Source organism: Pinus tabuliformis, chromosome 7, assembly GCF_031772625.1.
Source record: "Pinus tabuliformis cultivar Carrire ecotype Pingquan chromosome 7, CPIR1, whole genome shotgun sequence".
NCBI lineage: Eukaryota > Viridiplantae > Streptophyta > Pinopsida > Pinales > Pinaceae > Pinus > Pinus tabuliformis.
In genome coordinates, this window is record NC_142293.1 from 1,676,778,785 (window position 1) to 1,676,800,566 (window position 21,782).

Sequence of the window (21,782 nt, forward strand, 5' to 3'; positions counted from 1 at the left end):
GTTTCTCAACATGGTTTTAGAGCTAAGGTGAAGGAAGGAAGCTTGATGATCACAAAATTATAGGCACTCTTGATTGAAGACATCTTTGTAGCAACTCTCCCACTCTTCCAATGGCCAAGTACATGAAGGAAGGCCTCAAGGCACTATGGATTCTCCTTGAACCCATCAAAGGATATATCACCACTTTTGTTTCAAAACTAACCATGGAAGTCTCTACTTTGCTCTTACAGGTTCAATTGAAGATGACAACACATGGGTAATCGATAGTGGAGCTTCAAGGCATATGATAGGTGAATGTGGACATCTCAACACTCTATCAAAAGGAAGCTCCTCTCACAAGGTCGAACTTGGAGACAAAAATAGCTATCCAGTTAAAGGCATTGGATCTACCTCCATTGAGCTAGAATTTGGTGGGAACATTCATCTCAACAACATCCTCTATGTTCCAGGTTTGAAAAATAATTTACTTTCTATTTCTTGTTTAGAAGATAAAGGAGACAAGATAGCATTTATTGATGGCAAGGTGGTTGTTTGGGCTAAGGGATCTAGTATAGATAGTGCTAAAACTATTGGGATTCATGAGGGGAGGTTGTATAGACTTCTAACTCCTCCTCCTCAAGCTTTAGTACACATTAACATCAATCCATGTGAATTATGGCATAGAAGATATGGCCATATCCTTTACAAGATATTTGCCATCCTTGAGTCAAATGGTTATAGATATGCCCCAATTGAAAGAAAAACATGAAGGAGTTTGTAAAGGGTGTGCTTTTGGAAAAAATGTAAAGAAGCCATTCCCTAGCAGTGACTCAAGATCCAAGGAAATCTTGGACCTATTCCACTTTGATGTTTGTGGTCCAATGTCTGAAAATCACTTGGTGGTCATCGATACTATGGAACATTTATTTATGACTATTCTAGAGAGACTTGGATCTATTTGTTAAAGTCTAAAGATGAAGTGTTGGACAAGTTCCAAGAGTTCAAAGCCAAAGTTGAGAATATGACAAAAAAGAAGATCAAGAACTTAAGATTTGATAATGGAGGTGAATATACATCTAAACAACTTGTAGCCTTTTGCAAAGATGCTGTGATTAAGAGGGAGCGGATATTCCCTTATAATCCCCAACAAAATGGTGTAGCTGAAAGAAAGAATCGATCTATCGAAGAATGCGTAAGAGCCATGATACATGATCAAGATCTTCCGAAATTCCTATGGGGAGAAACCTCCATGACTGCAATATACATTCAAAATAGAAGCCTTCATAGAGTTCTTGGTGACATAACTCTAGAATAAGCTTTTATTGGAAAGGATCCTAATGTGGATCACCTCAGAATCTTTGGATGTCCAGTATACATTCATGTTCCCAAGGATGAGAAAGAATTTGGATCCCGCAGGTATGAAAGGAATTTTCGTTGGCTACAACAACTCATCCTAAGAATATACACTCTACATCGAAGAACAATGACGTATTGAAGTAAGAAAATATGTCACATTTGATGAAAGCATTGCATACAAGAAGTCCAAAGATATCCCCATTGACTTTGATGAAGAAGAAGGACTTGTCTTTCCTAATGAAGATAGTCCAAGACAAACCAATTCTCCAGAACCCTCAGTTGATCATCATGAAGAACTAGAAGGACCAAGCGAACCTGTAGAACCTGTCATCATTCCAGAAACCAGAAAGAGACTTGCTTGGCTTAGAACAACTTTACAAGAAGCTGAAAGACATGCAACCATAAGAGGAACATTTAGAGAAAGCAAAAGACCCGAAAGGTATTTGGGTTATGTAACGTATATGACCAAACTCATTGAATCAAAACATTCTACTTTCGAAAAGGTTGTTGAACAAAAAGTATGTAAGAATGCAATGATGGAAGAATATTAATCAATAATGAAGAATTATGTTTGGGAAATCATTCCTAGACCAAAGGATAAATTTGTTGTGACTTCCAAGTGGGTTTATAAGATTAAGCATGCAACTGATGGGAGCATCAACAAATACAAGGCAAGATTTGTGGCTAGAGGATTCTCTCAACAAGAGGGAGTTGACTATGATGAAACTTTTGCTCCTACAACCAAATACACAACAATTAGAACTCTCATTTCTATTGCAGCTTCTATGGGATGGAATATACATCAAATGGATGTGAAGACCGCTTTTCTTAATGGCACAATTGATGAAGAAGTTTACATTGAACAACCTCAAGGATTTGAAGTCCATGGGAAGGAATCCCATGTTTGCAAATTAAAGAAAGCTTTATATGGCTTAAAACAAGCTCCTAGAGCATGGTATGCCCGAATGGATGCCTATCTAATAAGGCTTGGTTTCGTCAAAAGTATTGCAGATCCAAATCTCTACATCAAAGTAGTAAAGAATGAACCAGTGATCATATTGCTATATGTGGATGACTTATTAATAACAGGGGTGGAGCATCTTATTCGTCAATACAAGAAGGAACTAGCAGTTGAATTCGACATAAAGGATCTTGGACCAATGCACTATTACTTGTTGGGTGTGGAGCTTGATTATCTTCCTGGTTGTTCAGAGGTTTTTTGTTTCAATGGTTTTGGATCCCTGTTCTGTTGCCGCTCGTTTAATCGCACCAGGGGGGTTAATTTAGGGTTTTTTCCCTAGAAGGCAACCCTCAATTTATATGAGGGAATTCTATTGCGATTGTGTATTATTATTTTGAGCGAGAGAGAGAGAGGAGGCTGTGTGAGAGTGAAGAGGAAATTACAACGGATCTACTGTAGGTTGTATTTCTTCATTTTGTTGGATAATATAAAAGGAAGGATTGGCTGTTTCTTAGTGGACATAGCCCAAATTGGGTGAACCACATATATCTGTGTCTCTCTTGTTTTATGCGTTTCTGCAATATTTTGTGTATTTCATTACTCCGTTAATTAATTTCTAACATTACTTGGGACTTGAAGTTTGGTAGAAACTTGGTGAAATTTTTCTTGGTCAAGGAAAATATGTGATCACAATTCTACATAAATTTGGGATGATGGATTGTAAACCTATGGAAACACTAACGACCACCAATTTGAAGAAGCTAAGAATTTAGATCCAAATCTTGTTGATCCATCATCACATCGACATCTGATTGGTTCTCTGATGTATTTAGTGAACACCCGACTAGATATATGCTTTGTTGTGAATACTATAAGCCAGTTTCAGATGGAGCCTAGACATGATCATTGGATAGCAGCAAAGCACATCTTGAGATATCTTCGTGGAACCATACATCATTGTTTGAGATATGTTGCAGGAAATGAGATTCGATTATTAGGTTACATTGATTCTGATTGGGCAGGCAGTGTTGATGATGGGAAAAGTACTACTGGTGGTTGTTTTTGTTTGGGATCCACTATGGTTTCTTGGATGAGTAGAAAACAAGATTCAGTTGCACTAAGTACTATTGAAGTTGAATATATGGCAGCCAGTGAAGTTAGTCGTGAAGCAATTTGGCTCCGTAAATTGCTTGTTGATTTGTTTGAAGGACTATTGGATTTGACCATAATATGTTGTGATAATCAAAGCTGCATAAAGTTGTTAGAGAACCCAGTCTTTCATGCAAGGTTGAAGCACATTATGAATAAGTATCACTACATTCAAAGCATGGTGCAGGATGGAGCCGTGAAGCTACAATATATCTCCACTGACGAACAAGTAGTCGATGTATTGACAAAGTCCCTTCCTAAGGGAAAGCATGAGTATTTTCGAGACAAGCTTGGGCTTGTGGATATCTCCTCCCAAATTGAGAGGGAGTGAGGATGGACACCTTGTTCTCCATGTGTCATGTACTATGGCTAGGACTAACAACCGTAGGTCTAGTACATGAACATGGATAGGGAGAATGGTTAATTGGTTAAGTATCATGGATTGACATTCTTGAGACATGTACTATGACCAAGACTAACAACCGTAACTCAAGTATATTGATTTGACATAAGAATGGTCTGGAGGAACGATATTTCCTTGTGTCATGTATTGTGACAATGTATTAGGAAATGGTCCTGTGAGGACATACTTTAGTGAACCTAGGTGGAGTATGTGCCTCAGAGAGGTGGTGGTGTCCTATTGAATGCCTCTTAGCATTGTTCTATGATCTAGTGGAGAGATAAATCTTACTTATCAAGGCCTTGGTAGTTTGACAATGCTAGTCACGATGATGTTTATGAAGATGCTTATCGATTTGGATCCTTTCTTATGTGAATATTTCAACTTGAGATTACCCTGTTGAGTCATTATGAATACCTCCCTAGTTAAGAGGGAGTGTTGAAGTTGTCACTAGAGTTGGTCTTCACAATATGAATTTATCATTGATCTATTTTTTATTTTTTCAGTTCGACAACGGTGAGGCTACATCATGGTCATGTCCAAGAATAACACTCAAATAGGGTGTTGAAGAATCTAGGGCATTCAAAAAATACAATGATTCTTCGTTACATGATAACAATTTGTGAAGTATTTATACAATTTATCTTAGCTTGATGTTTCCATTATTATTAGTGTGTGTATGTTAGCTTCATCAAACTGCTATCAAGACAAAAGAGACAAGAACACAAATATTTGGCTTTCTGCTAGGGCCAAAACCTCTCCCTCTTGGAGAGGAAAACCCATGCAAAATTCTTCTTATAGAGATTCCATTGACAAATACCAAGACCATGACCCTTGACACAATCTGCCTCTCCAAGACCAAGACATCAATCCTCTTCCTTGCCACTGTTGAGATCATCATCACTGCTGCACTACTGCATCATTGATATCTTCATTTCTGCTGCCATCATTGATCACTTCATTGTTGCACCATGATTGTCCCTTGAAATTGCTATAGAGGTGATCTCTGCATTTTCAACGAGATCATGATCTTACACGAACTGGATCATGACTTTATCCTTGTCACAACTTCTTCCATTATGCCGAGAATATAACCATCACTATCATTGCTACAACACTTGACACTGCTTGAAACCCTCATCACTACACCTCTATATACCTGGACTTCGGAATTCTTTTCAACATGATGATATATACATATGCCGAGACTGAGATCTAGGATCATTGTGATATCTATTAAGTTGAGACAGTGAGGATAGTAAGGGTTCTGAAATCCTTCCCATCATATACACATACCTTGACTGCTGTGAGGTAGATCCACTGAGATTGTGATCTTACCTTCTAACTAGGTCGAGACTGTGATCTTACCTTCCTTTCATCATGCCAAGATTGTCATGCTCCTTCATTGTTATGGATCCAAGACTGATCATATTGTTACTGTTGATACTGCGGCTTACCAGGACTATGGAGATATTCTTTTATCAAGGTTAACTATCCTTTCGAGGACCTGTCTGCTCCTCCATGCATCCAAAGTGTAGCTTGCTTGCACTTAATACCCATCCGAGGTGCAGTCAAGCCCTTCCTTGTATGCCTACTCGTAGTGCGGATCTGATCCTCCATTCTCATGCGAAATTTCAGAGAAAGAACCCAAGATTTGTCTCTTCTTATTTGCGGAGACCTGCACCCATCTTCACGAAGTTTCAGAGAGAAATGCGAAGCTTTGATCTGCGTTTTGTGGATACCTTGACGGGGTATTTATAGTGGTGAGCCACCTATATTTGAGCCAACATGAACCCATGAACCGTCATGACTATTTCCTTGAGACGACATGACTTTCATTTATTTAATTAATTCTATTTGGAGCCGACATGAAGAATTTCTTCTTGTTTTCGCTTGCAGACTTCTTGGAGGATTATGCTTGGTCTTTGGAGGGTTTCTTCACAACTTTGTGGACTTGTATACATTTACATAAACTCATGAAGAGTTTCTATACATATGACATGACTATTTGACATATAAATAAATCCTAAAGACATCAAGAAGTCTTTCACCTAGTGACACTTCTTGCTCATGAAACCCATGTAGCAAGGCATACAAAAATAATTTATTTCCTTTTATTACATCATTTACAAAGATCACGTCATTATGAAGACTGATCCTAGTTACACTTTCTTCAACATAGGGTGGGTAATTGAACCAATGACTTAACATCTAGGAGTGCCTTAACAATGCACTCGATCATCGTCTATCCAAGACCCCATGGATAATTTATCATTGATGTATTTATTATATTTATATTTTAAAGCATGTTCTTCATGCTGAGTCAAAAGAGTCAAAAGGATTTATTTTTGAGTCAAAAGAACAATTATTTGAGTCATATCCCATTTGGACATTTGTAAGAAAAAGAATTTAAATCTTATTTCTGAGTCATAAGCCCACAAGATGACCAAGTCGGCCCTCCTTGGACAAGTTGGCCTAGTGGCACCTATTCAACCCTCTTGGATAGTTAATATATAGGAGACAATTCAACTCCTTGGAAAGCTTATTCATCCATCACATCATCAAGTATCTTCTACACCTAAGCAAAGAAGAGGAAGGCCAAAATCAAAGGAGAGAGAAGGCAGTCAAAGCACAAGAAGAAAATTTGAAGTTTCTAACCTACTGTAGCTCACACATGTGACAAATTTTTTCTGTGGAACAGGGCTGAATTTATGAGGTAATCATAGGCTGAAATTTGCCCTCTACTACAGCGCCGAAATTTTGAGTTTGACTTGTTTTTGAGGCAGCTTGACCAATGTTGACTTTGAATATTGGAGGAGACATGGAGAAGGGTTTAACTTGATATCTTTGTGTTAGTTTGGTCTTGGTCTTGGATATCTCTCATTTTGATCTGATTCTATAAAAGAAGGATTGTTGGGTTTTCCCCTTTGTGGGTTTTGCCCAGACCTCTGGTCTAATTTCTAGTGTCCTTTGTCTCATAGTGATTTTTATGTTTTGAACATTTGTATAATTGCTTGATGAAGAAGATATAACAAGTAATAAGAAGACATCTAATATTCAAAAGTAATTATCAAGAAGAGGAATCAAGCATTAAACTACGCTACACTTGGTTTCTCATCACAATGATACCTCCTTGAGTAGCTTTTCTAATTCCTTTTGTACCAGTGGTAGCAACTTGGGGTTGATTTTCCTTATTTTTGACAAAAAAGCTTAACATATTCCTTCAAAGGTAGCGCATGCCGGATCACATCTTCTTGGTAAGCCTTTTGGTCATTGTAAGACCATGCAAAAACATCTTTGAATTCATGAACTAGTTCTTTGATGACCTTTATTTCCCTTCTATTGTATTTGTATCAACTTTTATAATCTTTGGATCCTCCGGTTATTCAATGTTAACTTCATCAAATTCTTTTGGGTTGGTGTTTTTCTTCTTCCCTTTGTAGGAATCATCTCTCTTAAATAAATCTTTCAATGGAGCAAGATCGACCAGGATTTTGTTATCCATCAGCTGAACCATCGAGTCGGCATTGAAACAATCAACTTGATTCTCAGAGGATTCTTCTTGATTGTTCATAAATCTGAAAATTTGTTCATGATCTTAACAAACCTGCCAATGCGTATTGTTATCCGGAATGGAGGAACTACATATTACTTCTGGTTTCCCTATTGTTGAAAATCATCCAAACCTAACTTATAGCAGTGCATTTAGTGGTCTAAGTTTAGAGTGCTTGACTTTAGCATTGAAAACCTAGGTTGTCTTTGGCCTTGCCAAGTTCTCCGTCCATCTTTAGACCTTCAACAGTTTAACACCTTGAGCCCTAGTATTAGAATACCCTTATAGGTGATTTAGGGAAGCCTTCCTTGTGATTTAAATCCCACTAAAGAGCAGGAGGAAGGTTGTTGAGGTGACAGTGGTGACCCTTCTTAATTGTTGCAATAAGGTCTGGCCCCTCGCTTGATGAGGCTTTGCATCGAGCCTACTAGAGTTTGTAGCAACAATCCCCATATAAAACACTAGTCTTGTTTAGGATTATTTTGGGTTATATTTGGGACTCCTCCCTTGGCCATTTAGGAGGTTGTTGGGCATAAATAGCAGGGCCTTGGGCCAACGTTATAGTGGGGCCCTACCCACTGTGTGCCCATCTAGTAGGTTGCCAGGACCTTAGCAACCCTTGTAATCAGATTAGTAACACCTCTCCCTCCATTTCAATCACCCTCCTTTAAATTTTATTTTCATCTTTCAATGTGACATTCTCTTTTATCTTTCATCTTTATCCTTTTTCTTAACTTTGTAACATTACGATTATATGTTTCAGGATGTTTGAGAGTGGTTCCAACATCATTGGACATCACGTGGAGAAAGTATAATTTTAGATTCAATTCAAAATTCAACGGATGTAACAGTTTTCAGGATTGGCAGGATTGCAATGTTTCCATTGGATTTTGTCACGTATGAGGGTATGGAACTGGCATTTCATCAAGAGAACCAAGACCTCTATGTACCTCGATGTTGGTGGCATTGATTGTTGAAGTCCTTTATCATGACCGATTCTATCCATCCTTGAATCTGAGGCTAGCTGAGGCCATGTATGAGATTTAATGCACAAACTCCCAGATTTGAAAATTAATTCTTAAGAGAAATATTGTAACCCTGTAACTATTGATCCTTCTTTATAGCAGTTGATTTACATATGTAAATTCTTGATAGAGAAATGGCTTTCAAACCATGTAAATTTTCGTAACCTTTGGTGACCGCTGTCCTAATGTTCTCTCATTAAATAGCCCAAAATGTAATTAATTTAACAACAAAAAATTAAATTCCTGAATGTTGCATCGGTCACACAATAGGTTAAAAGTGAACAGTTGAAGCAATAAAATGAAACATTTACATTCACAAGCATTTTTCCTTCAAGTCGGCTTCTTCTTATCTTTGATCAAAGCTTACAAGGTAACTTTTGCAGGCTGCTTCAATCAGCAGCTGTACATTCAATAAAATCACCTCAAACATTAGATAATTACATTTGCACAAACTATGAAAAGAAGATACCTATATATAAACGAAACTGAAATCTGCAACGGAAAATGGGAAAAAGGGTCTTGAAAAAGGCACCTTTAAAACAGAATTCGACCCGTGCCAACAATGTTTTTTAAAAACAGGAAAAAATCAGCAGATCCAATCTTTTCTCGAGTCTGTTGTTTTTTCCAGGCTTGGCTAATTTCTTCCTCACAGGAATGCTGTCTGAATTAGACTCGGCAGTTAATTGGAAAATACTGCAATAGTGAATGTCCGCCGTGGCCATCAAATTCAGGAGACCTTGACATCATTGGCTCACCATCCAATCTCTCTCTCTCTTGACAGGTTCTTGAGCTGGGTTGTCCACATTTCCAGTCTTGGACAAACTCACTGAATGTTTTGTATCACCATACCTTTGTCACTGCTTTTCACATATTTTCTGATGTTACATATACTTGTGTAGGTTTCCTTCTTTGTATGTTTTTGGCATTTTCTAGGAGTTGCGCTGGCACTCCCACATTGTATTTATACTGGTTGTACTCTTCAGTTCCATACTTTTGTGGTCATTTGTTGGACATTAATAAAAGTATCTTATCTTATCTTATCATTACATACAAAATGCTTTGAATATGGTATTGACTGTTTTGAGACCATTTGATTCTGGATTGTAGCTTCCTTTACTGCTATTGATAAGTTTCGTTATTATTTCTATGTAACAATAATTGGAGGTTTGCAGCATTGATGGAAAAAAAAACCATAGTTCTGTTTAGAAATGAAAAAATTCAAGGCACCCGTTTTTTTTCTACTTTGCTGGATGGAACATTTATTCAACATTTATTCAACAGTTAAAATAATTTTTCTCTCTTATGGGTGTAACTATACTAGTATCAATTGACTATAATAAATGTTTGATCAACTGCATTATTAACCAAGGTGATTCTCTCTAATGTGATTTTCCAGGAAACCCTTTAATTGGGATGCTCTGAAAACTGAATTTGCTGTTCACACTATTCAGTTTATTGGATTTCTTAGTTCCTTCCGCACCCGTCGAAAAGATTTGCTTCAAGTAAGTGTCACTTTCTTTAAGTCTGATCTGAGGTTTTAAAATAAACTTTGGTCTAAAATTGCATAATTATTCTCTATGGTATCAAGAGGACTCATAACTTTGATGTTAACATTTCCTTCTTTGTAAACTGCTGAGTTATTGTTTGGGGCAATATCTGTGAAGTTTGTAACTTTATGGTTAGAGATATTGGCCTGAAACAGTAGATGCAGTGAACTTGTATCTGTGTAGAGGGAAATCTAAGTGGTACGGCCATTTATGCTTGTACCTAAACTTGTAATCTTGTAATCTTGTCATTGCTTAAATCATGCCTATTCTAAACAATCTCCTCACACCACTCGAAGTTCAACTGTGGTAGTCTTGGAAGTACCTCCCTCGCTAAGAGGGAGTGTTGATTTTTGATAGCTTGGGAGGTACTCCAAGCCCCCTAGGGTTCGGGGTTTGGAGGTTTGAATGCCAAAATATGGCATTGTGGGCTTTGAATCCAAGGTGTGGGCTTTGCACCCAAGCATGTGGGTGTGAAACCATAAGGATTTTTGGACATGTGATGGATGGAGATGATAGAGGATGTTGAGAGGAATCCAACGCAACGAAAATCATCGAATTTCGTGTTGCCCTTGTGGAGATATTAATTTTTGAAGTTGTGGAATGGGTTTGTCTAGGTTGGCCTAGTGTTAAGAGGCCTAATGATAGGTTGTCAAGCCCATGGTTGATGGATTCATTGGAGCCCTTGTGTTATGTATAAATACAAGGTGATTTGAGGTCATTTCAACCCATCCAAATGAGCATCTTCTTATAGAAAACCATCTATGAGGCAACCGCAGATTGGAGGAGCAACAAGGACAAGTGTTGGGTCTGTTTTGGTGTGTATACTCTCTCCCACAGGTCGGAACTTGAATCAGAAAGGAAACCACAGTTCAGGCAGTGTTTATGGTGTGTTTTGGAGTGATTTTAGTGAGGTTTCTCTTATATAGGCAGTGTTTATGGTGTGTTTTGGAGTGATTTTAGAGAGGTTTCTCTTATATTGAGAAGGCCGCATCTCTGGGTGTTCATTTCATGTAGGTCACAGGCCTTGTGTGTGTTGGACAAGGGCGCCGAAAGGTTGTTTTGAGGATCATAACAGGTCGTAGACATAAATCCCTTGCACAAGTAGACGTGGAGGCTTGTTGGGCGTTGTTTGTAGCCCAAAACTATAGTAGAGGGTGGATTTGCTTGAAGAGAGGTCGCAACTGTGGAGAAGGCTTATACGTGAAGGGAAGTGTTGTAGCAGTGATTTTTGCAGCCCTAACCAGTAGTGCAGACTTACAACGGTACACATGAGCCCATGAATAGAATTAAGGTATGTGTTTGTGATGGTTTTATGTCAAGTTAGATTGCTAGTTGGGTGGTGTCCTAGTGTGGACAAGAGTATTGGGTGCCTTTGGATTTTTGGAGGGTAGCGTGTAGGTGACCCAAGAATAATCCTTGATCAACAGTCATAAAGGAGTTTGATAGCTAAGGGTGGGTGAAGTGATTGAGCTTATGAGTAACTCCTTGGTGGACAAAAGAGGCTACTAGAAGAGGCAGATTGAAGGTCAAGGTTTGGCCAGCCAGAGGAGAAAATTTGATAGCCTGTGTTCATCATTGGAGAAGCGATATTTGATGGTGATAGGTGGCAACCCTCCTGCCCTATGTTAGCCTTCATATAGCAGTGATGGAAGGCTATAGTGGGAAGAAGACCTTGAGTAGCTAAGGAGTAGCAGTGGGCAGAGGGAGTTGTTCACAAACGGAGTTGTGAACAACTCAAACGGAGTCTCGATGTATTGATCCATTTGTGAACAACTCAAACGGAGTCCCGATGTATTGATGTGTAGATGGACTTACGATTAGCATGTGAGTAGGTGGAGTCATGTTCAGTGGCCAGATGGACTTGGTTCATTGATAGAAGCAAAGTTGTGATTGATGTATATCGGGAGCAACGAACCGACATGGCAAGATACAACATAGAGGCTGTGATTGTGCACTAGATCAATGAGATTGTCATTGTATCTTGTATCTTGTACTAGTGATGTATGAGGGCCATTATCCCTAGTACATGAGCCCTAGACAGTTGTATTATATGTTGATAATATAATGACGTTGGGTTACATATATTGTTGTTATTGTTCTTATTTTGCATGTGATTGATTTACTGCATTATATTGTTCTGCTGTGCAAAGTAGCTTCGTTGTGATTCTTGGTTTGGTAGCGTCAGTGATCTAAGATTCTATCCTAGTCACCAAGATCGTGGAAAAACAACACACATTTTCCTCTTCCTTCTCACCCTTCGTCCCCTTACTGCTACTTTCGTTGATGGTGCTCTTTAATAGAGCTCGCCTTAACTCTTCATGTTGTAGGTCTGATCACATCCTGTCCCATGTAGGCAATGTGTCTCGGCCCAAGATACTTTGGACAAAAACCTACCACTCCTCTGAGACACTGTTCAGTGCCAAGCGAACAAGCTCTGTTGGTTGAGGTGCCTCTCCAACGATTGCAAGTTGATCACGAACCTCTTGAATCCTGGTGAGGAAGGGATCTATGCCTTCACCCTTCAGCATCATGATGCTACTCAACTTCTCCTGCAGGAACATCTTCTGCTGCTCGGAATTACTTTGATATACTTGAGCGAGAGCATCCCACATTTCCTTGGTCGTTTTTTTTTTCTGCCACATGTGAGACTATATGGTCTCAGACTCCATCCAAGATCATCGGCTTCACCTTAGCATCTCTTTCTTGTATTCCTTCAGCTGATCTGGATCTTGGGGTATTGGTAGCACTTTCTCTGCATAGGCTTTCAAGCCAAATTCATCCAGTAAGAAGGACATCCTAGCCTTCCAGAGGACATAGTTGGAGGATCCCTCCAACCTATCCTGATCTCTAACCCCAGTTGTGGCCATCTTTGACTTTGATCGGAAATATCCCTCTTTGTTTTCTTGGCTGATGAATTTGCTATTCGCACTCCATTCTGGAGTGAGAAAAACTGCCTACAACAACTGCCAACTACAATTGGGAAAATCAAATTTCTAGGCTAGAAACAATCTGAGAGAAATTCTCTCTTTTTGCCTTTCTCTTCCATCTGACGCTGATTCTGTTGCTGCAAAACCCTTTTGCGGTCAAGAAAGGAATCTGCTTCACTGGAATTGCTTCCCGGCTTCACTACTACTTGTTGGAACCTAAGTCACCTGACACAGGGACATGAGACACGAAGGACACGAGGATTCGGGTGTTGGACATAGACACGTTGACACCCCGGAACATGACACATTAGGACACGTTATATATTATTTTATATATGTATATATTAAAAATTAGATATTTCTTACACTAATTCTAATTCATGATACAAATTCACTTATTCAAACATAGATCTTCATCTAGATGTAAGTTTTATAAAGTAACATTATGCATACAAATACAATTGTGACATAAATGATAAATCATAATTCATATTCAATTCATCAATGAACCAATAGGAGAAAGACAAGATATTGTAGTTTTCTCATTAAGTCATCAAAATCAAAATGTGTTACATAGGTAGTAGAATGCCAATGGAAAATAGAAATTTGTATTGCAATAACTGCATTTCCAAGCAACATTGCCTCCTCCCTTCATCTCGCTGCCTAGCCCTTGCTCTCTTATGACATATTCCCACAGGGGATATTTGTTATCTTGAGGCCGCTGTCTTCCCTCAACATTTGAAGCTGTTGTTGCAGCCCCACTTGCAATAGAGGGAACACTTGCAGAAAACCCTGATGAAATAGGAATGGGAGGGGCATATCCAATGGGGACATTCTTCCCCTTCCTTTGCCCCTTCCTTGCTACCCTTGATTGAGCCATGAATGCTGTAAAATAATAAACAAACAATGCACAAATTTGTAAAAGAAATGCACATGCAAACTGCTGTAATAAAAATGAAAAAAAAATAGAGAGAAAATGCACTTACCTGTTGCTTGAATCTCCTTGAAAATTCTCCCCACCCTTTGATCTTTGCTTTCACACAGTCACAACAAACCCACAACTAAGAGGAAAGGTAAATGTGGAAATAGAATGGACAAATCGACCTTTTAACGCCACGGGGAAGTCATTTTTTCAAGAATCGCGTCCAATCAAGACACGATTTAGACACGATCGTGTCTCGATTGGACACGAGTCTGATCGAATCGTGTTTGATTCGCCTGATTCGGGACACGAGAGGGCAGGGGGACGAATCTTTTTTCATAGGCTGGAACTGCTTCTGGGCTCTGCAAATTCTTCCTGCTAACTGCACTATAAAAATTAAACCCTCTGCCCAACAATTCAATCTGCTAAGCCAACCTCTATGCAAATCAGGAAATCATACTACCAGACTCCCTTTTAATCTGGATGATTTTTGCATTTCGCTTCTAAGCTACCTACCTGATCAAAATCACTTTGATACCATGTGAAAATTTCAACTATTGCAGCGATTGAAAATTTTTCTTCTAACTGTAAATTAATTAACAATTTATTTGCCCACACAAACAATGAATAATTCACAACTGCAATTTTCACCAAATTAAATTATGCGGAAGATAAATTGGAAATTGAGAAAATACTGGCACACACACACACAATTATGACACAATTATTTTTGGACAAATGTCCCCAGGAAAACCCAACTTTGGAAAACCAATGTAGCAGTCGAGGATATTATTATTAAACAATAGTGAGAAACTCTGAGTACAATAAATATCATGAAACTGGTGAATCTATCTAGGAGGAACACTGGCAAGAATTATCTGAGGCAAATTACCCTCTCTCTTGGCAATCTTGGCACCTCACTGCCTCTGAACAACTCGCTGTCCAACTAGCTCTGTGCAGGCCCTGTATCACCCTAACGTAGTCCCTCAAACGCTCCGCCTGAGTCAATTGCCAATCTACCCGTCTTGCCTACTACTGACTGGGAAAACACTTCTCCAACCGTTTGGAAAACTTTCTCGGCCTTTGGAACTAAAAATACATTCCTCTTCAGCTAGATCAAATTTCCTTCTTGAGGCTCTACGTTGTCTTTGCGCAACCTGTTGGAGAAAATTTCAGCATCCTCTTTCTGACTCTCCGGAACTAGAAGAAATTCCTTCGGACTCACTATCTCTGCCCCTCTCTTTCTTTGCTTCCCTTCTTTGGCTCGAACTCTTTTGGCAACTGCTGCTGCTCTCTGGAAAATCGAACCGCCCAAGGAAATCGATCTCGAGTGTGTCAAGTATGTGTTCTCCATCTACCCACTGACTCCTTATAATATTCTTTTGGACCTTCAACGACCAAGATTAAAACTTAATCAAGGGCTAAGATAATTTCTGGATCGATCCTTGTGAGTTTCTAGATGATTCAAACCTTTCTCAATTAATTCTGATTAATTAACCCCTATTCCTAAGTTTAGACTTGGAAATATTTAAAAATAGGTTAATAATCTAATTGAGACACTTCTAGGCGGAATTTCCAGAAACACTTTTTTGGGTTATGGAGAACTCTTGTGTTTTATCTTCTCCACAAAGTTTCGAGACTAGAACACCTCCAATGCTACAAAATTAACAAGAGGGGTAGGGACAATGATCCGGAGGAAGTTTTCTAGATCCGGAGAGGCAACAACAAGTGGCAGAAGTAATCCATGCAGAAGTTGCGCAAGAGCTACACAGAGCTTCAGCATAGCAGTTCTATTTGTTGGAGAGGAAGTCGATTCATCTTTTAGAGGTCAAGAAAGTCTTGCAAAGGCCTAGAGAGTCACTTCCTGCAGAGGAGGCAGGTAGGACGACTTGATTAGAGGTTGAATAGGGCCACACATACGAGAGGAAGTGCAAGGCAATAGAGGAAATTTCAGCCTAAAAGTGCCTATGAAATTTTCATGTAATTGCCATGTCATAATATGTAAACCAATCAAAATCTTTTAAATTTAAAAAGAGGTACATGTCCAAAATACTTTTAAATTGTGGGTATTCGTGAAATATTTTTCTATTAATTTGGGTATTGGTGAAATATTTTATTATTAATTTGGGTATTGGTGAAATATCTTATTAATGTTATTTACCTACCTTACCCATATGAATTAGAATATCAAAAAAGTTATTATCAATGTAAATCTTGATATTAGTTAAAAAAATATAAATTAAAAGTGTGCCCCCATTTGACATTAGTAACCATGCCCAAAAAGAACCAAAAAAATAGTTAAATATAAAATATATTTAGATAGTTAATATAAAGTATAAATATAGACAATTAAGTTAAATATAAAATAGTTAAAATTAAAATATAATTATAGTTAAATATAAGATAGTCAAATAGTTAAATATAAAATATAAAATAGTTAAAAAATAGTTAAATATAAAATAGTTAAAAAATATATTTTGAGAAGGACAAATTACTGCATTCCCGCCAAAAATATAGAATATATAGGTAAATATAAAATATTTAATATAATTAAATATTAAATAGTTAAATAGTTAAAAAATAGTTAAATATAAAATAGTTCAAAAAACATATTCCATTAAGGTCAAATTAGCAGATTCTGGCCAAAAAATTATATTCTGGACGAAATTGTGGCTTTAGTAGACAATGTTGTTAAAAAAATACAAAAAAAAATAGTTAAATATATATATATATATATATATATATATATATATAGGTAAATATAAAATATAAATATAGACAATTTTTTTTTTCCACAGAAAAGTTCTAACCTTCTATTAAAAATAGGGTTACAGTAAAATATAAATATAGACAACTAAATCTAAATATAAAATATATACAAAAAGTTATTTTAACAAAATTGACATATATTGAGGTACTTTGATAAAAGTAAAAAATTAGAAATAATATATTAAAAAATTTATTAAATCCCATGCTAATAAATATTGTGGAACATAGATAAAAATAAATTAATATTAAAAAGTTGTCTACATGGCATTTTGTATTAATTTCTTGATATTTTCTTAGGAGGCCACTTTTAGGCTGAATTTTCCTCTAATGACTGCATAGAGGGCATGCGCAAGGTTTTGGACGGCCAGATTTTCTGGAGCCAGTGTCGGGGTTGTTAGTGGGGTGAGAGAATTTTCTCTCTAATTATTTTTGTTAGATACTTGTTGATTAGATAGCTAGCGGGGGATCCATAGATTGTACTCAGATTATGTCACTACTGCTCAATAATTAAATCCCTCAGCTGCTGCATCGATTTTCCCAGGTTGGGTTTTTCCCAGGACTTTAATCCAAAAATAACAATTTCATAATTTTTGTATGTGTGTGCCAGTGTTTTATCAGTTTCCAACGCTATTATTTTCCGCAGTATTTTCGTGAAGATTGTAGTGTGTTTATTTCATTGTTGCTGTAGCAATAAACTACTAATTTAATTAACCATTAGAAGAAATAATTCCAGTTGTTGCTATAGGATTTCAGTGGTGAAATTTTCACGAGGAGTAGCAATTATAAATAGGAGAGGCAAACTCATTTTGGGGGTCCTTGATTGTGCATTTTCAGACTTAGAGTTTGCTTGAGCTGTTTAGCCAAGTCAACTAGTGTTGTTTAGCACAGGGATTTCCAAGCGGAAAATCTCAACTCTCTTTCGGTGAACCAAGAGTGTCACCCTAGGAGAGAATTTGGAGTTGTTTGTGGAGCCAACTTCCAGTGATTATGAGCCAATCCATCAATTGCAGCGGCTAGTGCGAGTTTTTAGGAGGATGCCGAGGCAAAATTTCGCATAGCTTGGTTGAGGGTCTTCCAGGGAGGAAACACTTGGAGAAATTGCAGAAAGTTCGCCTGAGGAAGGACAAATTTCCTAGGTGAATTGTAGTGTTGGAAGGTGCTGATTCTGTGAGGGTTGAATTTGTCTCTCCTAGGACTCGCGCAGGGGTTTCTGGGTGAAATTGCATAGCATAATTTGAGCAGGATTTGTGACAAAGTGGGGCAGGAAATTCACATACATCCACAGAGGTATTTTGCTAAGAATTTTCTAGGCTTTTGAGGGAGGTTTGGAGCTGAAGTGTAGCAGTATTTTTGGGTTGGATGCAAAGCCAAGTAGCTTGGAAATTCGCACAAATTTGGACAATTCTGTGTAGTCGGAACTAGCCCAAAATATTTATGGGTTTGGTTGATTGGGAGTTGAGGGTCTCAATAGTAATTTTGCAAAGTTTTTAGAGCAGATTTGAGGTCTCAAATCATAGTTTTCCTCAAGTAGCAGCTGCAGAAAATTTCTAAGCAGAGCATATGGTCAGTGAGCCCATTTTAGCGTGGATATTTCTTTATATTCAAATGGGTTTTGCATGCTTGCTATAGCAAGCACATATACACTCATTCCACTTCACTTTGTACTCAAATTGACATTGAAAATCTAATAAAATGGCTCAACTCTATTATTTCAGCTCAATGATGTTCTGATTTAATTTGCATGTGGAGTTTCAGATTTGCATGCCTTATTTAATTGTTGTATCTAGTTCATGTTTTTCATAATCCCTGTGTTTCTCTAGTTAGAATATTACACAAGATTACAAAGGCCAAGTATATTGCAGCTAGTTTGGTGAGTTGTGCAGTGTGGCTATGGAAGCTACTGGTAGGATTGTTTGATCAGGTGCAAGAGATGACAATGATGACAGGTTGAAGCACATTGAGATCATGGTACCACCACATTCAGTACATGGGACAAAAGGGAGTAGTGAGGCTCCAATGCATTTCTATGGATGAGCAGGTTGTTGACATTGTCACAAAGCCTTTGTCCCAAGATGAAGTTTGTATACTTTAGGGACAATCTTGGAGTGGTTGAGAATGCTTCCTTTGGTTAAAGGGAGTGTTGGTGTTGTAGCACCAAGGGGCAGAGATTCTCCCTAGGTCAAGGGTATTGAACAGGAGTCACGTAATGTGGCTAGGGAGATTGTCCCAGATAGCATCAAGGTCCAGATTGCTCCCTCGATGAGGGGTTACCTGGCCATATTGCCAAGGGTCATTTGGCTGGTGGGTTGAGTGAGTTCCTTATAGCATTGAGCAAGTGTTTTTCCGTGCAATAGCATTTGACAACATGTGGGAATGGTAAATGGGCCTAGTGTTTCACAATTGGTCATGGGGTTCCTGACATGGCCCCAAGTGATGACTTGTTGAGTTGGTGACCTAGGACTAGTCTTGTTGACCCTGGTCAGAAGGTTCTTACCATATTGCCACAGGGTTTTGGCTAGTAGGTGCCTAGATCATTTGCAAAGGGGAGTTGACTAGTAGGTAACTAGATCCCTTTGCATGATGTTGATGCAGGATGCTTTCCACATGTATTAGATGGATACATCAACATAGCGAGTTGATTCAATCTTTTCTTACGATGGGGAAATTTTTCAACAAATGTACATCCAAGGAAGTCATAGTGAATACCTCCCTAGCTAAGAGGGAGTGTTGAATTTTGGTAGCTGTAGTCGGTATTTTTTAATTGTATTAGCCCACAAAAGAAAAAGAAAAATGAAAATACAAATTTGAATTCAAGTTGGCTTCAAATAAAAGAGGGAAACGTTAAATTTTGAAATTCAAAATTTTGCCTCCAAAAGTCAAGTCGGCCCAACAAATGGACACACCAATTCGGGCTCCTTCAACCACTATAAATATATATTTAAGCTCCCTCACTTGGAGCAATTTGGATCACTCAAAATCATATGTTTTCAGTTCACACGTGTGAAGGAGAGAGAGAGAGCAAGAAGACGGAAGTTTGATTTGCATTGACCAAGAATCTTTCTGATATGTTTGACCGAACTTTGACTAGGCAGTTTGACTGATGTTTTGACAGGTTGACCGAAATTCTAAGGCAGTTGCAAGATGCCAAAATTCAGCCTGTTTGACCAGAGTTGACTAACTGTTGTAGAAGGTCGAAAATTTCTTTGTTTGACCAAGTTTGACCTGTATAGTTTATGTGGTCAATTTGACCTAGTTTGACTGGAAAATCAGATTGTATCATTTGTTGAATTGATCAAATTCTGCTAAGAAAAAAATGTTGGTTTTTTCCCTAGTTAGGTTTTTCCCAAGGAAAAATTTGTGTCTCTTGTGTTTGGTTGTCACCTCATGATCCTAATGTCATTATTGTCTTCTAGTTGAGATTTTCTATGTATAATTGCGTAATGATGGATGCGACATTAGATGAATTAATTAAGATATCATTAGAAAGTAATTATCAGATTAGAAGATCTTGGAAAATCAACACTCCCATTGGTGAAATTCCATAAGTAGCAGGGGGTTTTGGCTGTGGTGACATTGGGCCACTACCCCATTGTTGTCACTTGATCTAGTAACAGCCTAGTAGGATACCCCTCTCCAAGGCCTGCTATATTTTGTGGCAACAAATACTATGTTAAATTTTCTAACCCAAATCTACGAAAAACTATTTCCTAGAGAATTTCCTTCTAGAAAATTAATTTTAAATATGCTCATTGAATAAGATGCACAAATTGGAATTTTAACCAATGAATAAAATATAATTCAGCAGAAGTAAAGTGGCCAATTTCATGCACAAACACACTAAAAAAATATACGCTTCAAATTTGCTATTTCATTAATAGTCTTCATCATACAAGGGCTTTCACAACAGGGAAAATTTTGCCGAGCGAGGAAAATTACAAATAAGTAGCTAGAAATTTTCTAGCTAAGCAATCCTTTTTCTTTCCCAGTTTTGTAGTTGTATGGCCTCTTTCCAATATCTGGTTCCTTCCTTCATGTGCATGTGTGATCTAACATTGGCGTTTACAACCCAGTCTATGCATGTGTGATCTATCTGTGGCCTGTACGACTTCTACCTATGCATGTGCAAGCTCGGATCAGCTTCCTACGGCTACTACAAACCTGCCTAATCATTGTACCAACTCTGCTCGTACATGTGTCAGATTTCTAGAAAATTTTGTCTGCCACATGTGCGAGTTGTGTGGCCTCCTTGTGCTACAAGAACTCTGAAAAATCAGAGCTGTAATCTTGCTGGATGTTGGATATTTTCTCCCTTGCTTACTCCTTTTTCTCTTCCACTAGAATTTGCACACTTAGATGAATGTCCTTTTCCACCCAATCTTTACTGTCTCATTGTCTTGTGCTCACCAAATGTGTCTTCTTCCTTAGCCCATCCTTCTTTTTACAAGCTTGAGTTATTTACCAAATACACAATCCTAATATCCAAATTGATTGACAAGTGAGATTAGATCTCAACATCACTCGAAATCAATGGTTGAAATTTGTCTAATTCACTCATGCAAATAACCTTACATTTCATTACATTAAACTCACTTTTTCTCATAAAAATAAACTAGTTAATAATTAAAGTACTTGCTAAGGTTAAAGGGTAATTAAATGACTTCCACATGTTTACTTGATCTTGCAAACATCAACAATAATCTCAACAATTCACAACGATTTTCAAAGGATGGAGAGCTCTTTGTTTATAGATGAGTTTCTCAACATTTATCCTCCTTTTGCTCCCAAAAAAAGGTGATGTGTCATGCAAAAATTGCTTGGGGACTAAGTCAAATTACAAAATTTGTCTTTACATTGCTTAAAACCCTAAAAAATTGAGGTGATGTCCCAACAAAGAGATTCAATTTACAGGTTTAGAGGGTCAATTTGGCCTAGAACCACAACGTTCCCTAGATCTTGGCTTGCTTTGACTTGAAGAAAATTTAAATAGGCTTGGGAGGCCAAGCAACTCCCTAAACTTGCTCAACATTTCCCCAACTTGACTTTGAATTCCTCCAACAGCTAGAAAAGGTGGACGACATCTCTTCTTTGGTCCATTTGGTTATTTGATGTGTGATTTAAGGCTTGAGATTGATGATTATTGAGGTTTTTTTTGGTCCTTGTAGGTGTCCTTTTCTTGATTTAATCCTTTACTTCC

At 37.9% G+C, this 21,782-nt stretch overlaps 1 protein-coding gene across 3 annotated transcripts in view; it reads left to right on the forward strand.

Moving 5' to 3' along the window:
• The window catches only part of LOC149254893 (isoamylase 2, chloroplastic-like), a 542,818-nt gene that overhangs the window by 364,899 nt on the left and 156,137 nt on the right, over positions 1–21,782 (forward strand). For all 3 annotated transcript variants that reach the window (XR_016267196.1, XM_089460267.1, XM_089460266.1), the window contains exon 22: positions 9,820–9,925. Coding sequence is in view for 2 of the 3 variants with exons in the window: in XM_089460267.1 (XP_089316393.1) it covers positions 9,820–9,925 (106 nt within the window). In the remaining variant the exon portion in view is untranslated. The remainder of the gene's footprint in view (positions 1–9,819; positions 9,926–21,782) is intronic.